The 15,298-nt window shown below is 48.4% G+C and overlaps 1 protein-coding gene across 2 annotated transcripts; it reads left to right on the top strand.

Annotated features, from left to right (window-relative positions):
* The first annotated feature begins 8,378 nt into the window (after window positions 1-8,378).
* Window positions 8,379-15,061, top strand: Cpxm1 (carboxypeptidase X, M14 family member 1). 2 transcript variants are annotated; one of them, XM_004661465.3, is made up of 14 exons: window positions 8,379-8,605; window positions 9,642-9,806; window positions 9,993-10,102; window positions 10,241-10,380; window positions 10,494-10,584; window positions 11,229-11,379; window positions 11,474-11,562; window positions 11,878-12,001; window positions 12,081-12,277; window positions 12,359-12,538; window positions 12,620-12,917; window positions 13,092-13,231; window positions 14,493-14,595; window positions 14,699-15,061. In XM_004661465.3, the coding sequence occupies exons 1-14, from the start codon at window positions 8,437-8,439 to the stop codon at window positions 14,938-14,940; spliced, it is 2,199 nt and encodes a 732-aa protein (XP_004661522.1). In that variant the 5' UTR covers window positions 8,379-8,436; the 3' UTR covers window positions 14,941-15,061. The 2 variants fall into 2 exon arrangements, with proteins under 2 accessions (XP_004661522.1, XP_045013427.1); XM_045157492.1 differs by having other exon boundaries at window positions 11,471-11,562.
* The last annotated feature ends 237 nt before the right edge of the window (window positions 15,062-15,298 follow it).

Raw genomic sequence — 15,298 nt, 5'->3', positions numbered from 1 at the left:
CCAACATCTCCTCCCTTCTTTTTATACTAAAGAGGGAGAGACCCACTATTCAGTGGTGGGCTTTTAACCAACTGGGGGAGTAGTGACCTGACTCCTCCCGTGGGCTGTCATTTTTTCGTCCCACAATCTTGGCCCTTGGTACCTTTTGGGGAGGGGAGGCAGGGCCTATATGGTCATAATAGGTGTGGTACCAACCTCCATGCAAGTCAGGTTTTACTCTCAGGGAATCCAGAAGTGGTCAGAAAGTGACCTTCCCTTGTGGTGCTTTGCCTCGCACCCATGTTGGTGCCCATATCATAATCACTTTATTGTGAGTTGATATGCATAGATCTGAATCCTATGCAGCTCCTAAATGAGGGGAGTCAAGGACGTGTTCTATAATGCATACCTCAGACCTCTGCGCGAACATTCACAATAGACTTCATTAGACACTTGAAGAAAATAGGCAATAGGCATAAGAGAAGCAGAAGGCAAACTCCCACAGCTTCAAAGCTGCCTATCCAGGAACTTAGAAAGTCCCAACCAGGCAACACAGACTTAATTATAGCAAGTAAATCATCAGCAGCCTTAGTGGCGTCAAAATCAAGATGACTGTTCTATATAGCTAGAGTTTCTGAATGTAAATTAACCAAATCTAACGAAATGTTATCATGGTGCCAAATTCCTTCTAAATGCATTTTGACTTTTACCTAATCTTCATAACTAGCGTTGTAAGTTTTAGAGGTGATGCAGATCCATTGGTAATCTGCATGGCATTCCAATCGAGCTCTAATCTTCATACCTTGAATTTGCTCTCCTAAATAAGTCACTACATCAAACAAAGCATCTATTTTTTCTTCTACTTCTTATCTATGGCTACTTGAGTTCCTAAAGCAACAGAAACGTTTTTAGCTAGATTATTAACAAAGTGTGCAGTATGAACTTCTTGTGTAAGAGTAACAGCAAAGTAGTAATAGAAACTAATAATGTAATAAATACAACAATCCCAGCAATAATTAAACCTACAACTCTCTTTTGTCTACTATTTTTAACCTCCTCTAGAATTTGAATACCCTTGTCAGAATACCAAGGCTTTGAAAGATTAACAGGAATCATAACAAATGCAGGTTATTTGACAATCATTACAGTTTCAGAATTATGAGAAACACAATTGGATAGACTACAATTATCACAGGTAACATTAAACATTCCTTCAGACCCATGATACCAAGTAATTTTTACATTTCCTAACATCAGGGCATAAGGTGGTGTAACACAGGCCATAACAGTTCCCTTCGGAAGACTATTTGAATTATTGCTGGCAGATGTAACCTTGATACCTCCCATAGCAGCAGCAATTTTCCACACGTAAGTTTGCTGATGTCCATTGTCTGACCACCACAATCCTGAGGACAATCCAGTAACCCAGTCATTAACCCATTCAGTTTTACTCCCTATAGAACCTGATGATCCTGACCAATCCTTAACATATCTGGTAGATCCAGAAACATTATACCTGATACATATTTTTCCCTACACATTTGCTGCAATGTATAGAGTTATTGAACCAAGGTGTATTTCCTTCACAGGGAATAAAGTCCTCTGGTGGACTATCCCCTGTAACTTGATTTCCATAGGGAAGCCAAATAGAAATTCTATTCGTTTGAACCTGCTTTATCTTCTTCGTACCTTGTACGTGCTCTTGTACATGCTTTACAGTAATGTTTCTTTCCTTTATTTCAAAACATCCCACTATGCTGGTCTTAGAAAAGCATAGTGGAATGCCTAGACCATGCCCTGAATATGAACTCATAATTACTTGATGTAATTTTATATTTTTACTAGATGGCGTGCCTAGCAACCAAGTGTTATTGACTAGAACTATGATTTCTTTTTTCTCCCAGGTCACCAGGTGTAATATAGGAGGGTCAGGAAAATAGGTCCAGTAGAGGTCACTGTAAGCGAGATGTAAATGACTCAATATTATCAGGATCAGCAGTGTCCTCTTGTTTGAGCTCGTGGCCTGCATACCGGACCAAGTGTTCTGGCAACCATCTGTCTCCATTTTCTTTCTGTGAAAAAATACAAACAGATCCTCATCCCCATATTACTACAGGGTCGGGTCCACTCCATTTGTTAGTCAATGGATCTTTCCACATTACTTTAGCATAATTAGTCTTGGTTTGTGCATGCCAAAAGCGGTCAGTGGCAGAAAACCCTTTTGCATCCAAAAGTAAAAAATTTTAAATAAATAAAGTATGATTTAACCATTTTTTTTTTACTGATCCCTGTGTCATTTCCCCCTTTTTAGTTTTTTGTAACCAGATTTTTAATGTTCCATTTGCTCATTCAATGATACCTTGCCCTTGGGGGTTATAAGGAATTCCAGTAACATGCTCAATATTAAAAGAACAAAAATGCTTAAATCTTGCACTTGTATATCCTGGGCCATTATCTGTTTTCAGTTGTTTAGGTACTCCTAAAATATTAAGAGTGAAGACAATGAACAATAACATGTTTAGCAGCTTCTCCCATTTGAGCAGAAGCACAAATGAAACCAGAATAAGTGTCAATAGAAACATGTACAAATTTCATTTTTCCAAACTCAGGAACATGAGTTATATCCATTTGCCATAAATGGCCAGGAGCCAAACCTCGTGGATTGACACCATGATGTGGCACAGGTAAAAATGTGAGACACTGTTGACAGTTTTTAACAATCTGTTGTGCTTGTTCACATGTAATTTTATATTTAAGATGTAGAGTATTAGCATTAAGATGATGAAGCTTATGAGCATTAATAACTTCTTCCACAGAAAAAAATTCTAGTAGCCTCGTCTGTAATAGCATTTCCCAGAGTTAAGGGTCTGAGGAGGCCAGAATGAGCACAAAGGTGTCCTACATAGAAAGGTGCTGAGCACTGGAGAATCAAAAGTTGAACCTGTGCAAACAAATTGTAAACAGTAGAAGGACTTATTCTACTACAGGTTTCTAAATAAGGAACTGAGTGAACAATATATTGGCTATCAGTGTAAATATTAACAGATATAGTAGCAGTATGTTGCAATAAAGCTTTAAAGGCTGCCAGTTTTACAAACTGTACAGACTTATAAGGAGTATTAAAAGTATATGTTTGTCCATTTAAAGAATAAGCAGCTAGGCCAGAAGAAGATCCATCTGTAAAAGCCAACATAGCATCCTTGATAGGAGAAAATTGTGTATTGCAATTAAAAATGACTTGATGTTGCATGAAGAACTGAATTAATTTATGTTTAGGGAAATGATCATCAATACTTCCTGCAAAACCTGCCATGGATAATGCCCAAGTATCTGAAAAAGCAAAAAGCCAAGAAACCTGTTTTGAATTATCAGGCTGACAGATAACCTGTGGTTCTATTCCAAAAGATTTAATAGACTCAGCCCTTCCTTCCATCACTACTTTAGCAACCTTGTCATAATAAGGAGTGACAGTTCTTGGAGGAGAAGATGCAAGATGCACCCATAATATAGGAGCTCCTTGCTGCAACAATCCTATTGGGAGTATACGGGGTAGGAAATACAAGTAACCACAACTCTTTACTATAGTCAATATAAGCGATAAATTGTTTTTCTATCGCCTTTTGTACTGTAATTAATGCTTTAGAAGCTTCAGGTGTAAGAGAACAAAAAGAAGAAGGATTAGAATCCCCCTGTAGTATATTATATAAAAGTTTTAATTCATGAGTAGTAAGTTTTAAATAAGGCCTAATCCAGTTAATATCTCCTAACAATTTCTGAAAATCAAGGGGAAGCTCCATGATGGCAGGGGTTAACGATGGCATGAACAGAGGGTGGACATCACTTCCTGGCCAACATCAGGTGGACAACAGGAACAGGAGAGTGTGCCAAACACTGGCAAAGGGACACTGACTATAATACCCATAAGCCCACCCCAGTAATACACTGCCTCCAGGAGACATTAATTCCCAAATCTCCATCAGCTGGGAACCTAGCATTCAGAACATCTAAGTTTGTGGGGACACCTCAATCAAACCACCACAGGTGGTAAACATTAACATATTGTAACAGGGTGCTCAGGGTCCAGGGAAGTCCTTGAACCCTAAACCCTAGGTTCGTTTCTAATTTTAATCAAAGAATTGAATAAAACAGACTGAGAAGTATAATTATTAAATTATTATATTTATTGATGGAAGTACAGAGCCGAGGAAAGGCACTCATGTGGCTAGAGATCTCACGTGGAAGGCCTACAGAAAACATGGAAAAAAAAGTAAGAAGGGCTAGAGAGATGGCTTAGCAGTTAAGGTGCTTGCCTATGAAGCCTGAGGACCCATGTTCGACTCTCCAGAGCCCACCTAAGCCAGACACACAAGGTGACACACATGCACAGAAGGTAGCGCACGCATCTGGAGTTAGATTGCAGTGGCTGAAGGCCCTGGCACACCAACTCTCTCTCATTTAAAAAGAAAGAAAGGGCTGGAGAAATGCTTGCCTATAAAGCCAAGGGACACAGATTCGACTCCCCAGGGCCCACATAAGACAGCTGCACAGGGGGTGCATGCATCTGGAGTTTGTTTGCAGTGGCTAGAGGTCCTGGTGTGCCTATCACCCCACACACACCTATTTGTCTCTCAAGTAAAGGAAAATTTTAAAAAGAAGAGAAGCCTGGCATGGTGGAGCATGCCTTTAGTCCCAGCACTCAGGAGGCAGAGGTAGGAGAATTGCCACAAGTTTGAGGCCACCCTGAGACTGCATAGTGAATTCCAGGTCAGCCTGGGCTAATGCAAGACCCTACCTTGAAAAACAACAACAACAAAATAAATCCTAGAAAGAACCCCACCCCCTGGAGGGGTCCTGGCTGTTTGTGGAAAAACAGGTTTAGGGGACTAGGCAAGAGATAAGAAGTCAGATCATCTTTGATTTCTAGCAAATGATCATAAATGCTGATGGGGATATGTAAAAAGAGGAACCTTTCTACACTGTTGGTGGGAATGCAATTTGGTCCAGCCATTGTGGAAGTTAGTGTGGAGGTTCCTAAGACAGCTAAAAATTGATCTACCATATGACCCAGCTATAGCAGTCCTAGGCATATATCTTAAGGACTCATCCAATTTCCTTAGAAGTACGTGCTCAACCATGTTTATTGCCGCTCAATGCATAATAGCTGGGAAATAGAACCAGCCTAGATGTCCCTCAACTGATGACTGGATAAGGAAGATGTGGCACATTTATACAATGGAGTTCTACTCAGCGGTAAAGATAAATGAAGTTATGAAATTTGCAGAAAAATGGATGGATCTGGAAAGGATTATACAAAGTGAGGTAACCCAGGCCCAGAAAGCCAAGTGCCACATGTTCTCCCTTATATGTGGATCCTAGCTGCAGATGATTGGGCTTCTGTTTGAGAAGGAAAAACTCAGTAGCAGAGGCCAGTAAGTCAAAAAGGAGATATAAAGGGAAGAGAAAGGAAGGGAGGAAGGTACTTAATAGGTTGGTATTGTATATATGTAAGTAGAAGAATAGATTAACGGGGGGTGAAAATGCCCAAAGTGAGGTCAGGGGAAGAGATTGAGTAAAGGAAATGTGGAGGGAGGGCTATTCAAAATTTAAGAAGATGCAAATAAATCATATGGAATCCTCTGGTTTCAGACAATGGAACATCAGGAGCCATAGATCATTGTTAGAAAATTTTTCAGTGCCAGGGATGGGATACCTCCAGTGAGTTTTGGCCAGAGAGGTCCCTGATGCCCTCAAAACATTATAGGCCATTGCCGAGGCCCTTGATTTCCCACCAGGAATAGATGGTAAGACCCTATTGCTGAAGACTCCATATACTTGGGCTGCAAGGCCACGGAGAAATCCTGCTGGAACTGAGCTGATAACCTCCTCCATGAAGACCAGCTGACAGAAAGCTGGAAGAAACCATTCTACATGAAGTTCAATGGGAGAAAGAGATACCACCAGTAAAGATACTCAACAATGGACACTGCAAGCTTTATAATTGGCCAGCCAGGCCAAATGAGCCAATGGGTGCAATAGTGGCACATCTGTCATGGTGGAAACCAGTTGCTTACTAATTGCACTGGAGGCCCGCTCCATGGGGGGGAATACATCCCTGAGCCCTAGGGGTGTAACATCTGCTGATGTCTGGAAAAATGTATATAATGTGCTTATCAAACTGCCCAGTAATCACTTCTCTTAATATTTATACCTTTGTATTAATGCTACTGTTCACTTTGGGTAGAGAATCTTATCTTTTCAGATGGCAGTGACTTTGGGATGACTCAGAAGGTATCATAGTGCTGGAAAGAAGTGACTGGAGTACTGAGTAACATCTGGATCACACTTCCAAGGCTCAGGGTCTAATGTGGAAGAGGTGGCAGGAAGAATGTAAGAGCCAAAGGAAGGTTAGGACTCCTTACAACGTGCTCCCTCCGGACATAAAATGGTCTAGATATCCATGACCTCATAGTGCCTGACACTACCTATACAAGACCATCATAAGAGGAGGAAAAGATCATGACATCAAAATAAAAGAAAGACTGATTGAGATGGGGAGGGGATATGATAGAGAATGGAATTTCAAAGGGGAAAGTAGGGGAGGGGGAGGAAGGGTATTACCATGGGATATTTTTTTATAATCATAGAAAGTGTTAATAAAAATTGAGAAAACAACAACAACAAAAAAGAATTCTAGTGTGATGAGGGAGAGGAGCCAGGAGAACTGCAGAGGTACATGGGGTGGGAAAGTACTTGGTCATGGTAGGCACATGTAAGTCAGTCTGTTGAGGACGCAAGCAGGAGAAACTTGACCGCCTTGGCTGTGTAATGGGGAAGGCTTTGGAAGGAGGCCAAACTATCTTTGTGTTCTGTCTTCCTTCTTTCCTTTTACATCTCTCTGGAAAACTTGGATGGGGAAATGAGGACCAGATTCGGCTTTGGTGGAGGCCCAGCAGCCCTTGCTACCTGTTCAGATGGTGGCTTTTCACCACCCAAGCATGTCTGCAGCCCTTGGCCATGATCTAGGGAGCACGCCAACCCGCCAGCAGGCTCCCATGATTTTTCTCTCTCTCTGTTTCTGTCCTCGACCAGGCAGTGCTATCTAGGTGGAGCCTCCAAGAAGGGACCTAGTCGTGAATGGGTACGGTGTGGGGTGTGGGTTCTTCCCCCTCAGAACTCTCCAGCCCTCTATCCGAATCACACCTGGAGGTCAAAAGATGCTTGGAGCAGCTATGCCCATGGGGTGCTCTCTGCCAGGGGCGAGCCTCAGTTCCAGGAGCCCTGGGTGGGGGTATTCTCCAGACAGAATGGTGACTTGAGGTGATTCGAATTGTTTATATAGACTGTGACACACACACATACAAGCACAAACACACGCACGCGCGCGCGTGCGCTCAGGTCCTGAAGCACTCCAAAAGACTCCAGGGCCACCTGTGGGGATGGCTGCGAAGGCAAAGCACCAAGCAAAGGTGCACACTGAGTGGTTTTCCTCCTTTTGGGATGCCTGTTAAGATGTAGGAGATTCAAAGGAGGACTGGGGAAGTTGGAAAGGCTTCTGCCCTCAGGAATCTGTGGTGGGAGGCAGTTCCACAGAAACGCAGGGCGAATTCCCGGGGGCCGGGGGCGGGGGACCCGGGGAGCTGCAGCGGCGGGGCCCGCACGCGTCCTGCCGCATCTGGCCCCACCTCCCGGGTATCGGCTCGGGCTGCTCCCGTTATGTAACGCCGGAACGTGGCAGCCCTGGGAGCGAAGGAATAGGGAAGGGGAGGAAAAGAGAGGCGGGAACAGGGTAGTGGTGCTGATGGAGAGGAAGCACCGCCTCTGTTGGGGCCTCTTGGGTCGTCCTTTCAGGATTACTGCGGCACCAGCCCTTCCTCCCGCTCCCGGCCCCCCACTCGGTTTCCTCTCTCCCCTTCGGTCCCGCTCGCCTGCTCGGGCGCCTGTGGCCCTGGATGGATTTCTCTCTCAGGATGTAGTTTTCGCCTCAAAAGTTCTGCTACCTTGGCCACGTCAATGAGCCTCTCCGAGCCTCAGTTTACCAGTTTGTAAAACGAGGTTTCATTGAAATGCTGACCATGTGCAAAGCACCTGGCATCCTGCTTGGAGCACGGTAGGTGCCCGCAGCGGGACCGGCACTCACGGCTAAAAGGCACCTGGGCTGGCTTTGCCGACCGTAAAGGGCGGCGCTGGACCGCCCAGAAGGTCGAAGCCCCAGGGCCGAGTCGGTGCGCCAGGCCCCGCCCGCAGCATTTGGGGTCCGCGCCGCTCGCGCTGCGCTGGACGCCCCTCTCTTTGGAGGGTTCGGGCCAGGCAGCGGGCTGTGGGCGGGCCAGAGGCTGCCGAGGGGCGTGGGGCGACGGCCGAACGGGCAGGAAGGGGCGGGGGGCTCGGCAGCCACCAGCAGGAAGAGGCGAACCCACCCGCCGCTCCGGCTGCTTGGCCCCTGCCTCTCCGTCTGCCATGTGGGGTCTCCTGCTCGCCCTGGCCGCCTTCGTGCCTGCCTTCATCCTGGGTCTGGGGGCGCCCAGCACTTCAGTACTGGGCTCCATGCCACCAGCGACCACTGAGGCCCCTGGCTCGACTCAGGCCCCACGTAGCAGCCTTGTCCAGATGCCCGCGAAGGCGAACGGTGAGCTCCGGGACCCTCAGCCCGCTGTTGGGCAAGTCGGTGGCCCCACTGCCCATTTCTGCCCCCGAAACCACGCACACTACCCACTATTCTGTCTATGAGGGCCCTTCCTCAACACTCACACTCCGCCTTCCCAGCTCACATGAACCCCTCAGAATGCACCCCCTCCTCAGCACACACATGCCTCTCTGCAAAACACACACACACACACACACACACACACTGTCCTGTGCCATGGCTGCTGAGTCAGCAGCCCCATTCTAGTTAGACCTAGTCAGCAGTCCTGGGACAGGCGCCAGTGAAATCTTAGTGCCTCTAGCCTCACAGATGAAGAAACTGAGGCCAGAGCTTGGAGGAGGGGAGAAAGAAGTGCAAAGTCACTAAAAGGTGCAGCGTACGGATGTGTAGGGGAGTTTAAAGGCAAAAAAGAGAGCAGAAGTTGTGGAGGGAGAAGACACTATCTCTTGGAGGGGTACAGGCAGGCTGCCTGGCTTCCCAGTTTACCCTGCGGGAGGCCTTGAGCTTCAAGCGCCCGCAGGCTGGCTAGGTCCAGGAAAGTGCCACAGACAGGCAAGCATAGGTTATAGACAGGTGAGAGGGCAGATCCAACAATGGGGGCAGCACAGGGACTTTGGAACTAAGGATGGTTTTGGAGGGGTGGTGTGGATGGTGGTGGGGGATAAAGGTGCAGAATACAAGATGGCAGACGTCTGGAGAAGGAAAGAGCTTGTGTGAGGTCTGGAGGTAAAAAAACTAAAATCAAAATTAAAACAAACAACAACAACAAAAACTCAGCTCTTTGAAGCAACTAGTTTCTAGTGTGTGAGTATAGCTCTTCATTGGGTCAGAGGTGAGGTCCTTTGTCAGGAAGAAGGAAGTACCAAGGGTGGCCAGGTGGGCACGTGGGGTCAGACTATAGGCCATGAATGCCCTGCTGAGGCCATGGGCTTGTATGCCTTCCTGGGCTGGCTAATCTTTTCATGTGAGGTTCCATGACATTCTTCCTTCCCTGGTGCTGTGCCTCCCTGGGCCCTAGGAACTTCTGAACAGCATGTCCGGATTCGAGTCATCAAGAAGAAAAAGGTCATTGTGAAGAAGCGAAAGAAGCTAGTGCGCCCTGGTCCCCTGGTGACTGCCGGGCCTATGATGACCAGCACCAGCTCAGCAGGGACCCTCAATCTTGCTGAGAAACAAGAATTAGGTATTACCTTTCCAGGTGTCCTGCCTGGGCTTGCAGCTCCTAAGGCAGTTACCAACATTGCTCCTGGCCCCATGGGCTTAGCCATGGCCCTGCCTGCACAGTATATGAGCCAGCTTAAGCTCTGCTGCTGACCTGCCCTGACTACCCACTCTCTAGTCCTGTCTCACTGCTCTCTCCCTGATCCAGGCTGTCCCCCTTTGGGCCTGGAATCCCTACGCGTTTCAGATAGTCAGCTCAAGGCATCCAGCAGCCAGTCCTTCGGCCTTGGACCACACCGAGGGCGGCTCAACATCCAGGTCAGCATCCCTGGCTCACAGCCCAGGTCTAAGTGGTAGGGTAGGGCATCATTGGCACCTTCTTCCCCCCCCCCCCCACTTCCCAAGACCCAGCCTTCCCCTCATCATGACCCCACTCACCACGCCCTGTGCCCACAGTCAGGCTTGGAAGATGGTGATTTGTATGATGGGGCCTGGTGTGCTGAGCAGCAGGATACTGAGCCGTGGCTTGAGGTGGACGCTAAGATCCCTGTCCGTTTCTCAGGCATTGTCACACAAGGCCGGAACTCTGTCTGGAGGTGAGGCAAGCTAGCACCTAGCCAGGAAGCCAAGGGTAGATGGACACCAGAGGACCAGAGGACTGTGGTGGGACTTGGGGGCATACATTATTTCTCTTTGTCTCTCTGGCCAGGTATGACTGGGTCACCTCATACAAGGTCCAGTTCAGCAATGACAGTTGGACCTGGTGGAGGAGTAGGAATCAAAGCAATGGAATGGATGCGGTGAGTGGTCACATAGTAGCTGGGACCCTCTATGCTGGGAGTGGGGCACTGAGCCCACTGTGGGGTGCTTGGCCAGGCTGGCGCTTACTTTAGAATAACGAACAGATGCCCATTAGGTTCCCGGGTGAAAGTTGTGTTTTGCATGCTAAGGATCCAACCTGGGCTTTACACATTCCCAGGCCAAGTGCTTTATCACCAAGCCACATCCTCAGCGCAGGCTGGCTTTGGGATATGCTAAGTAACCTCACCACAGGGTGGGGTCCGCCTTATGCTGCAGCTTCTCTCTGGGACACTCCTTTTGGCCATGGGCCTCTGGTTTGCATCACTTCTTACCTTTTCATGGCTTCGGGCTTTCCCATCTCATACTTTCATACTGGGCTACAGAATAGGATCTTGGCTATTCCTGGGTCATATGGACATATGTTGGTTGAATGAGCTATGACCAATGCCAGGAAACACAGCTGCCTAGGGCTGCCCATTGGCAGGGGCTGTGGGTAGGAAGTCTGTGTTTGATGCAGAGTACATGTCTCAGCTGAGCCCACCAGGGAGTTTTAGCTCAGGAGTATAGGAGCTTAAGCTCCTTTTCTGGATTGTCGGCCACTCTTGGGTTTGAACGGCCCCAGCAAGGGACTCCACATCCCCAGGTATTTCCTGCCAATTCAGACCCAGAGACCCCAGTGTTGAACCTCCTGCCGGAGCCTCAGGTGGCTCGCTTCATTCGTCTGCTGCCTCAGACCTGGCTCGAGAAAGGTGCCTCTTGCCTCCGGGCAGAGATCCTGGCCTGCCCAGTCTCAGGTGGGCAATTGGGCAAAAACTGGAAGGGTAGGATCTGGCTGCAGGGGCGTCTTCCACTTTGAGCCCGCCTTTTACCTAGAATACCTTCCAGCAGATCCTAATGACCTGCTCCCGAAGGCTCACATAGTGGGATCCTCTGACCCTCTGGACTTCCGGCATCACAATTATAAGGCTATGAGGAAGGTCAGTATAACACTTGTGAATCAGGAAGGCAGACCTTCCTATCCCCTTCCACCAGGATAAAACCTGCTATGACTGCACGTGTCCCCTGCCCCCATGTCCTACCTCTCTCCCATTGAGTCCCTAAGCTCTGCTTCAGTCCCCTTATCATGGCGTCTCCCTGTTATGTCCCTTCCTGCTTCTGGTTCTGATGCTTTTTTCCTATACCATGCCATGTTGGCCCCCACCCATGTGAGCCACCACTGACTTTCTAAGCCTTCCATGGCCATATGTGGTCTGACTGAGCTCGTAAGTCCCATGTTCCTCTCTGCTCCCCAGCTGATGAAGCAGGTGAATGAGCAGTGTCCCAACATCACCCGCGTCTACAGCATCGGGAAGAGCCACCAGGGCCTGAAACTGTATGTGATGGAAATGTCAGACCAGCCTGGGGAGCATGAGCTAGGTACTGGCCCGTGGCATGGGGACAGGGGTGCACAAGGCGGTCAGGGGTGAACCTGTCATAAGCCCCCATGTATTTCCAGGGGAGCCTGAGGTCCGCTATGTGGCCGGCATGCATGGGAATGAGGCCCTAGGGCGGGAGCTACTTCTGTTCCTGATGCAGTTCTTATGTCACGAGTTCCTGCGAGGGAACCCACGGGTGACCCGGCTGCTTACTGAGATGCGCCTTCATCTGTTGCCCTCCATGAATCCTGATGGCTATGAGACTGCTTATGAGCGGGTAGGCCATGGTATGAGTGCTACCCTGCTCCTTCTGCCATGGTACTCAAACCTGCTTGGCTTGAACAAAGCTCTTTTCTAGGGTTCAGAGCTGGTGGGCTGGGCAGAGGGTCGCTGGAACCAGCAGGGCATTGACCTTAACCACAATTTTGCTGACCTCAACACACCACTGTGGGATGCAGAGGATGATGGGCTTGTGCCCCACACTGTCCCCAACCATCACCTGCCACTCCCTACTTACTATACTCTGCCCAATGCCACTGTGAGTATTGAAGGCAGTTGTAGAGGGCCACCCAGGGGCCTCTTGCCTGTGTCCCATCTATCCTTACCTATCTCTGGCCAGGTGGCTCCTGAAACACGGGCAGTGATTGAATGGATGAAGCGTATTCCCTTTGTACTGAGTGCCAACCTCCATGGGGGTGAACTGGTGGTATCCTACCCATTTGACATGACTCGGACTCCATGGGCTGCCCATGAACTCACTCCTACACCAGATGATGCTGTATTTCGCTGGCTCAGCACTGTCTATGCTGGCAGTAATCGGGTTATGCAAGACACAGATCGCCGACCTTGCCATAGCCAGGACTTCTCCTTGCATGGCAACATCATCAACGGGGCTGACTGGCACACAGTCCCTGGGAGTATGTCCTAAGGGTGGAATTAGTCTTGTCCCTTAACCTCCTGCCCTGTAGTAGAACAGTTTTCATAAACAGTACTCATTAATTTCTATCCTGAGCGTCTCTCAGGGAAGAGGACCAGGAGGGTGGGGACCCCCATCCTGGTCACCTAGACTCCAGTGTCTATGATACCCCCAGGCATGAATGACTTCAGCTATCTGCACACCAACTGCTTTGAGGTCACTGTGGAGCTATCCTGCGACAAGTTCCCTCACGAGAGTGAGCTGCCCCAGGAGTGGGAGAACAATAAAGATGCCCTCCTCACCTACTTGGAGCAGGTGGGATCTGAACTCCCAGTCCCCAGCCTACTTCAGTTACTTCTGGCCAGTGTGCTCTGCACTTAGGCTGCTGGTACCCTCAGGTCTTTTTTTTTTTTTTAATTTTTATTTATTTATTTATTTGAGAGAGACAGACACAGAGAGAAAGGCAGATAGAGGGAGAGAGAGAGAATGGGCGCGCCAGGGCTTCCAGCCTCTACAAACAAACTCCAGATGTGTGCGCCCCTTTGTGCATCTGGCTAACGTGGGACCTGGGGAACCGAGCCTCGAACCGGGGTCCTTAGGCTTCACAGGCAAGTGCTTAATCGCTAAGCCATCTCTCCAGCCCCCCTCAGGTCTTTTAAGGTTCAACTGGCACTAGATTTCCATGAGGCCATGCTTGGCATCAGACTTGAAGATCTAGTACAGGAGGTGCAGTTTGCTGGTAGGGTGATGTCAAATTCTGTCAGTGGAACCAGGTCCCAGAACAGCTGAAGGCGGCCTGCAGAACTAACTGCTCCAGACCGTCATCGGGAATGCTCTTCTCATCAAAGACATTAGGCAGGTGTGAGAACTGCCTTGGCTCAGAAATTTCATATCACACAGGGACTTGAATCCCTAGGAATGGCAGGTAGCAATCATGGATTCTATGAAAGGCAAACCCAATAACACTACACCACCCTTGGGGAAGCCCAAAGCTATGCCTTCCTACCAGACCAGATATAAATAAGTTAATAATCAGGAGATAATTTTACCAGAAAATCTGTCACCTAGGAACACAGTTGACATTTAACCAGGTTTGCAAGGGAATAGAGCTAGAAAGTAAAGGTCACGCATAGAAGAGGTCTTATTATTATTATTTGGTATTTTTGTTTTATTTGGGTATGACAGGGCCTCTTGGCACTGCAGACTCCAGATGCAAGTGCCACTTTGTTCATCTGGCTTTCTGTGGGTACTGGAGAGTCCAACCTGGGTTGGCAGACTTTGTAAGCAAGCGCCTTTAACTGCTGATCCCTCTCCCTTACTCTTTTTTATTTTTGAGGCAAGGTCTTGCAGTTGAGGTCAGGCTGGTCTCAAAATTAAACTTCTACCTTCACCTCAGGATTTTGGTAACACTTGCCCACAGAATGAGATGGCCCACCCTTGTAATCCCAACACTTGGGAAGTGGAAGTGGGTGGATCACAAACTCAAGACCAGCCTGGGCTGTGTATTGAGATCTTGCCTCAAAGTAAGCAAGCAAATAAGCAAACAACAACAAAACCCCCAAATCTTCCCACACAGGTGCGTATGGGCATTGCAGGAGTTGTACAGGACAAAGACACAGAGCTTGGGATTGCTGATGCTGTCATTGCCGTGGACGGGATCAACCATGATGTTACAACAGGTATCTGGCAGAGACTGGCTTGGGGGTGCTAAAAGAGGGGCTGGGGGCTTTAGATTGTCTGACAGAAGCATTGGGTCCTGACCTGGCCCTTCACTCCTCTCAGCATGGGGTGGGGATTATTGGCGGCTGCTGACTCCAGGGGACTATGTGGTGACGGCCAGTGCTGAGGGCTACCATACAGCTACACGAAACTGCCGGGTCACCTTTGAAGAAGGCCCTTTCCCCTGCAATTTCCTGCTCACCAAGACTCCTAAACAGAGACTGAGAGAGTTATTGGCAGTGGGGGCCAAGGTGCCCCTGGACCTTTGGAGGAAGCTGGAGCGGCTGCGGGGACAGAAGAGTTAACACCTCCAGCCGAAGAAAGCCAGATCCTTGGGCAGGCTGGACCTGTCTAGAACTAAGTGGGGAGGAAGGGGAAAGGTGGAAGAAGAGGTGCTCTGGCTTATTAAAGCTACCCTGCACCTGAGATTCTGGTTGTTTCTGTGTCCTAGACTGCCTCTGAGTTCCTATTCTACAATACTTGCACACACTGTTGGCCTCTGGACATGGTGTGCAGATGATCTCACCTGAACCCTTGAAGCCAGGGCTCGGCAGAGCACCTCATTTCTATTTATGAACTTATGCTACAGGTACCAATCCATTCTGTAAGCATCTGCTCAGTACCAAGCATGCAGGGAGGCCGAGGTCAGTAGTACCCACACCC

This window comes from Jaculus jaculus, chromosome 8 (genome assembly GCF_020740685.1).
Source record: "Jaculus jaculus isolate mJacJac1 chromosome 8, mJacJac1.mat.Y.cur, whole genome shotgun sequence".
Taxonomy (NCBI): domain Eukaryota; kingdom Metazoa; phylum Chordata; class Mammalia; order Rodentia; family Dipodidae; genus Jaculus; species Jaculus jaculus.
This window is presented reverse-complemented; position numbering and strand designations above follow the sequence as displayed.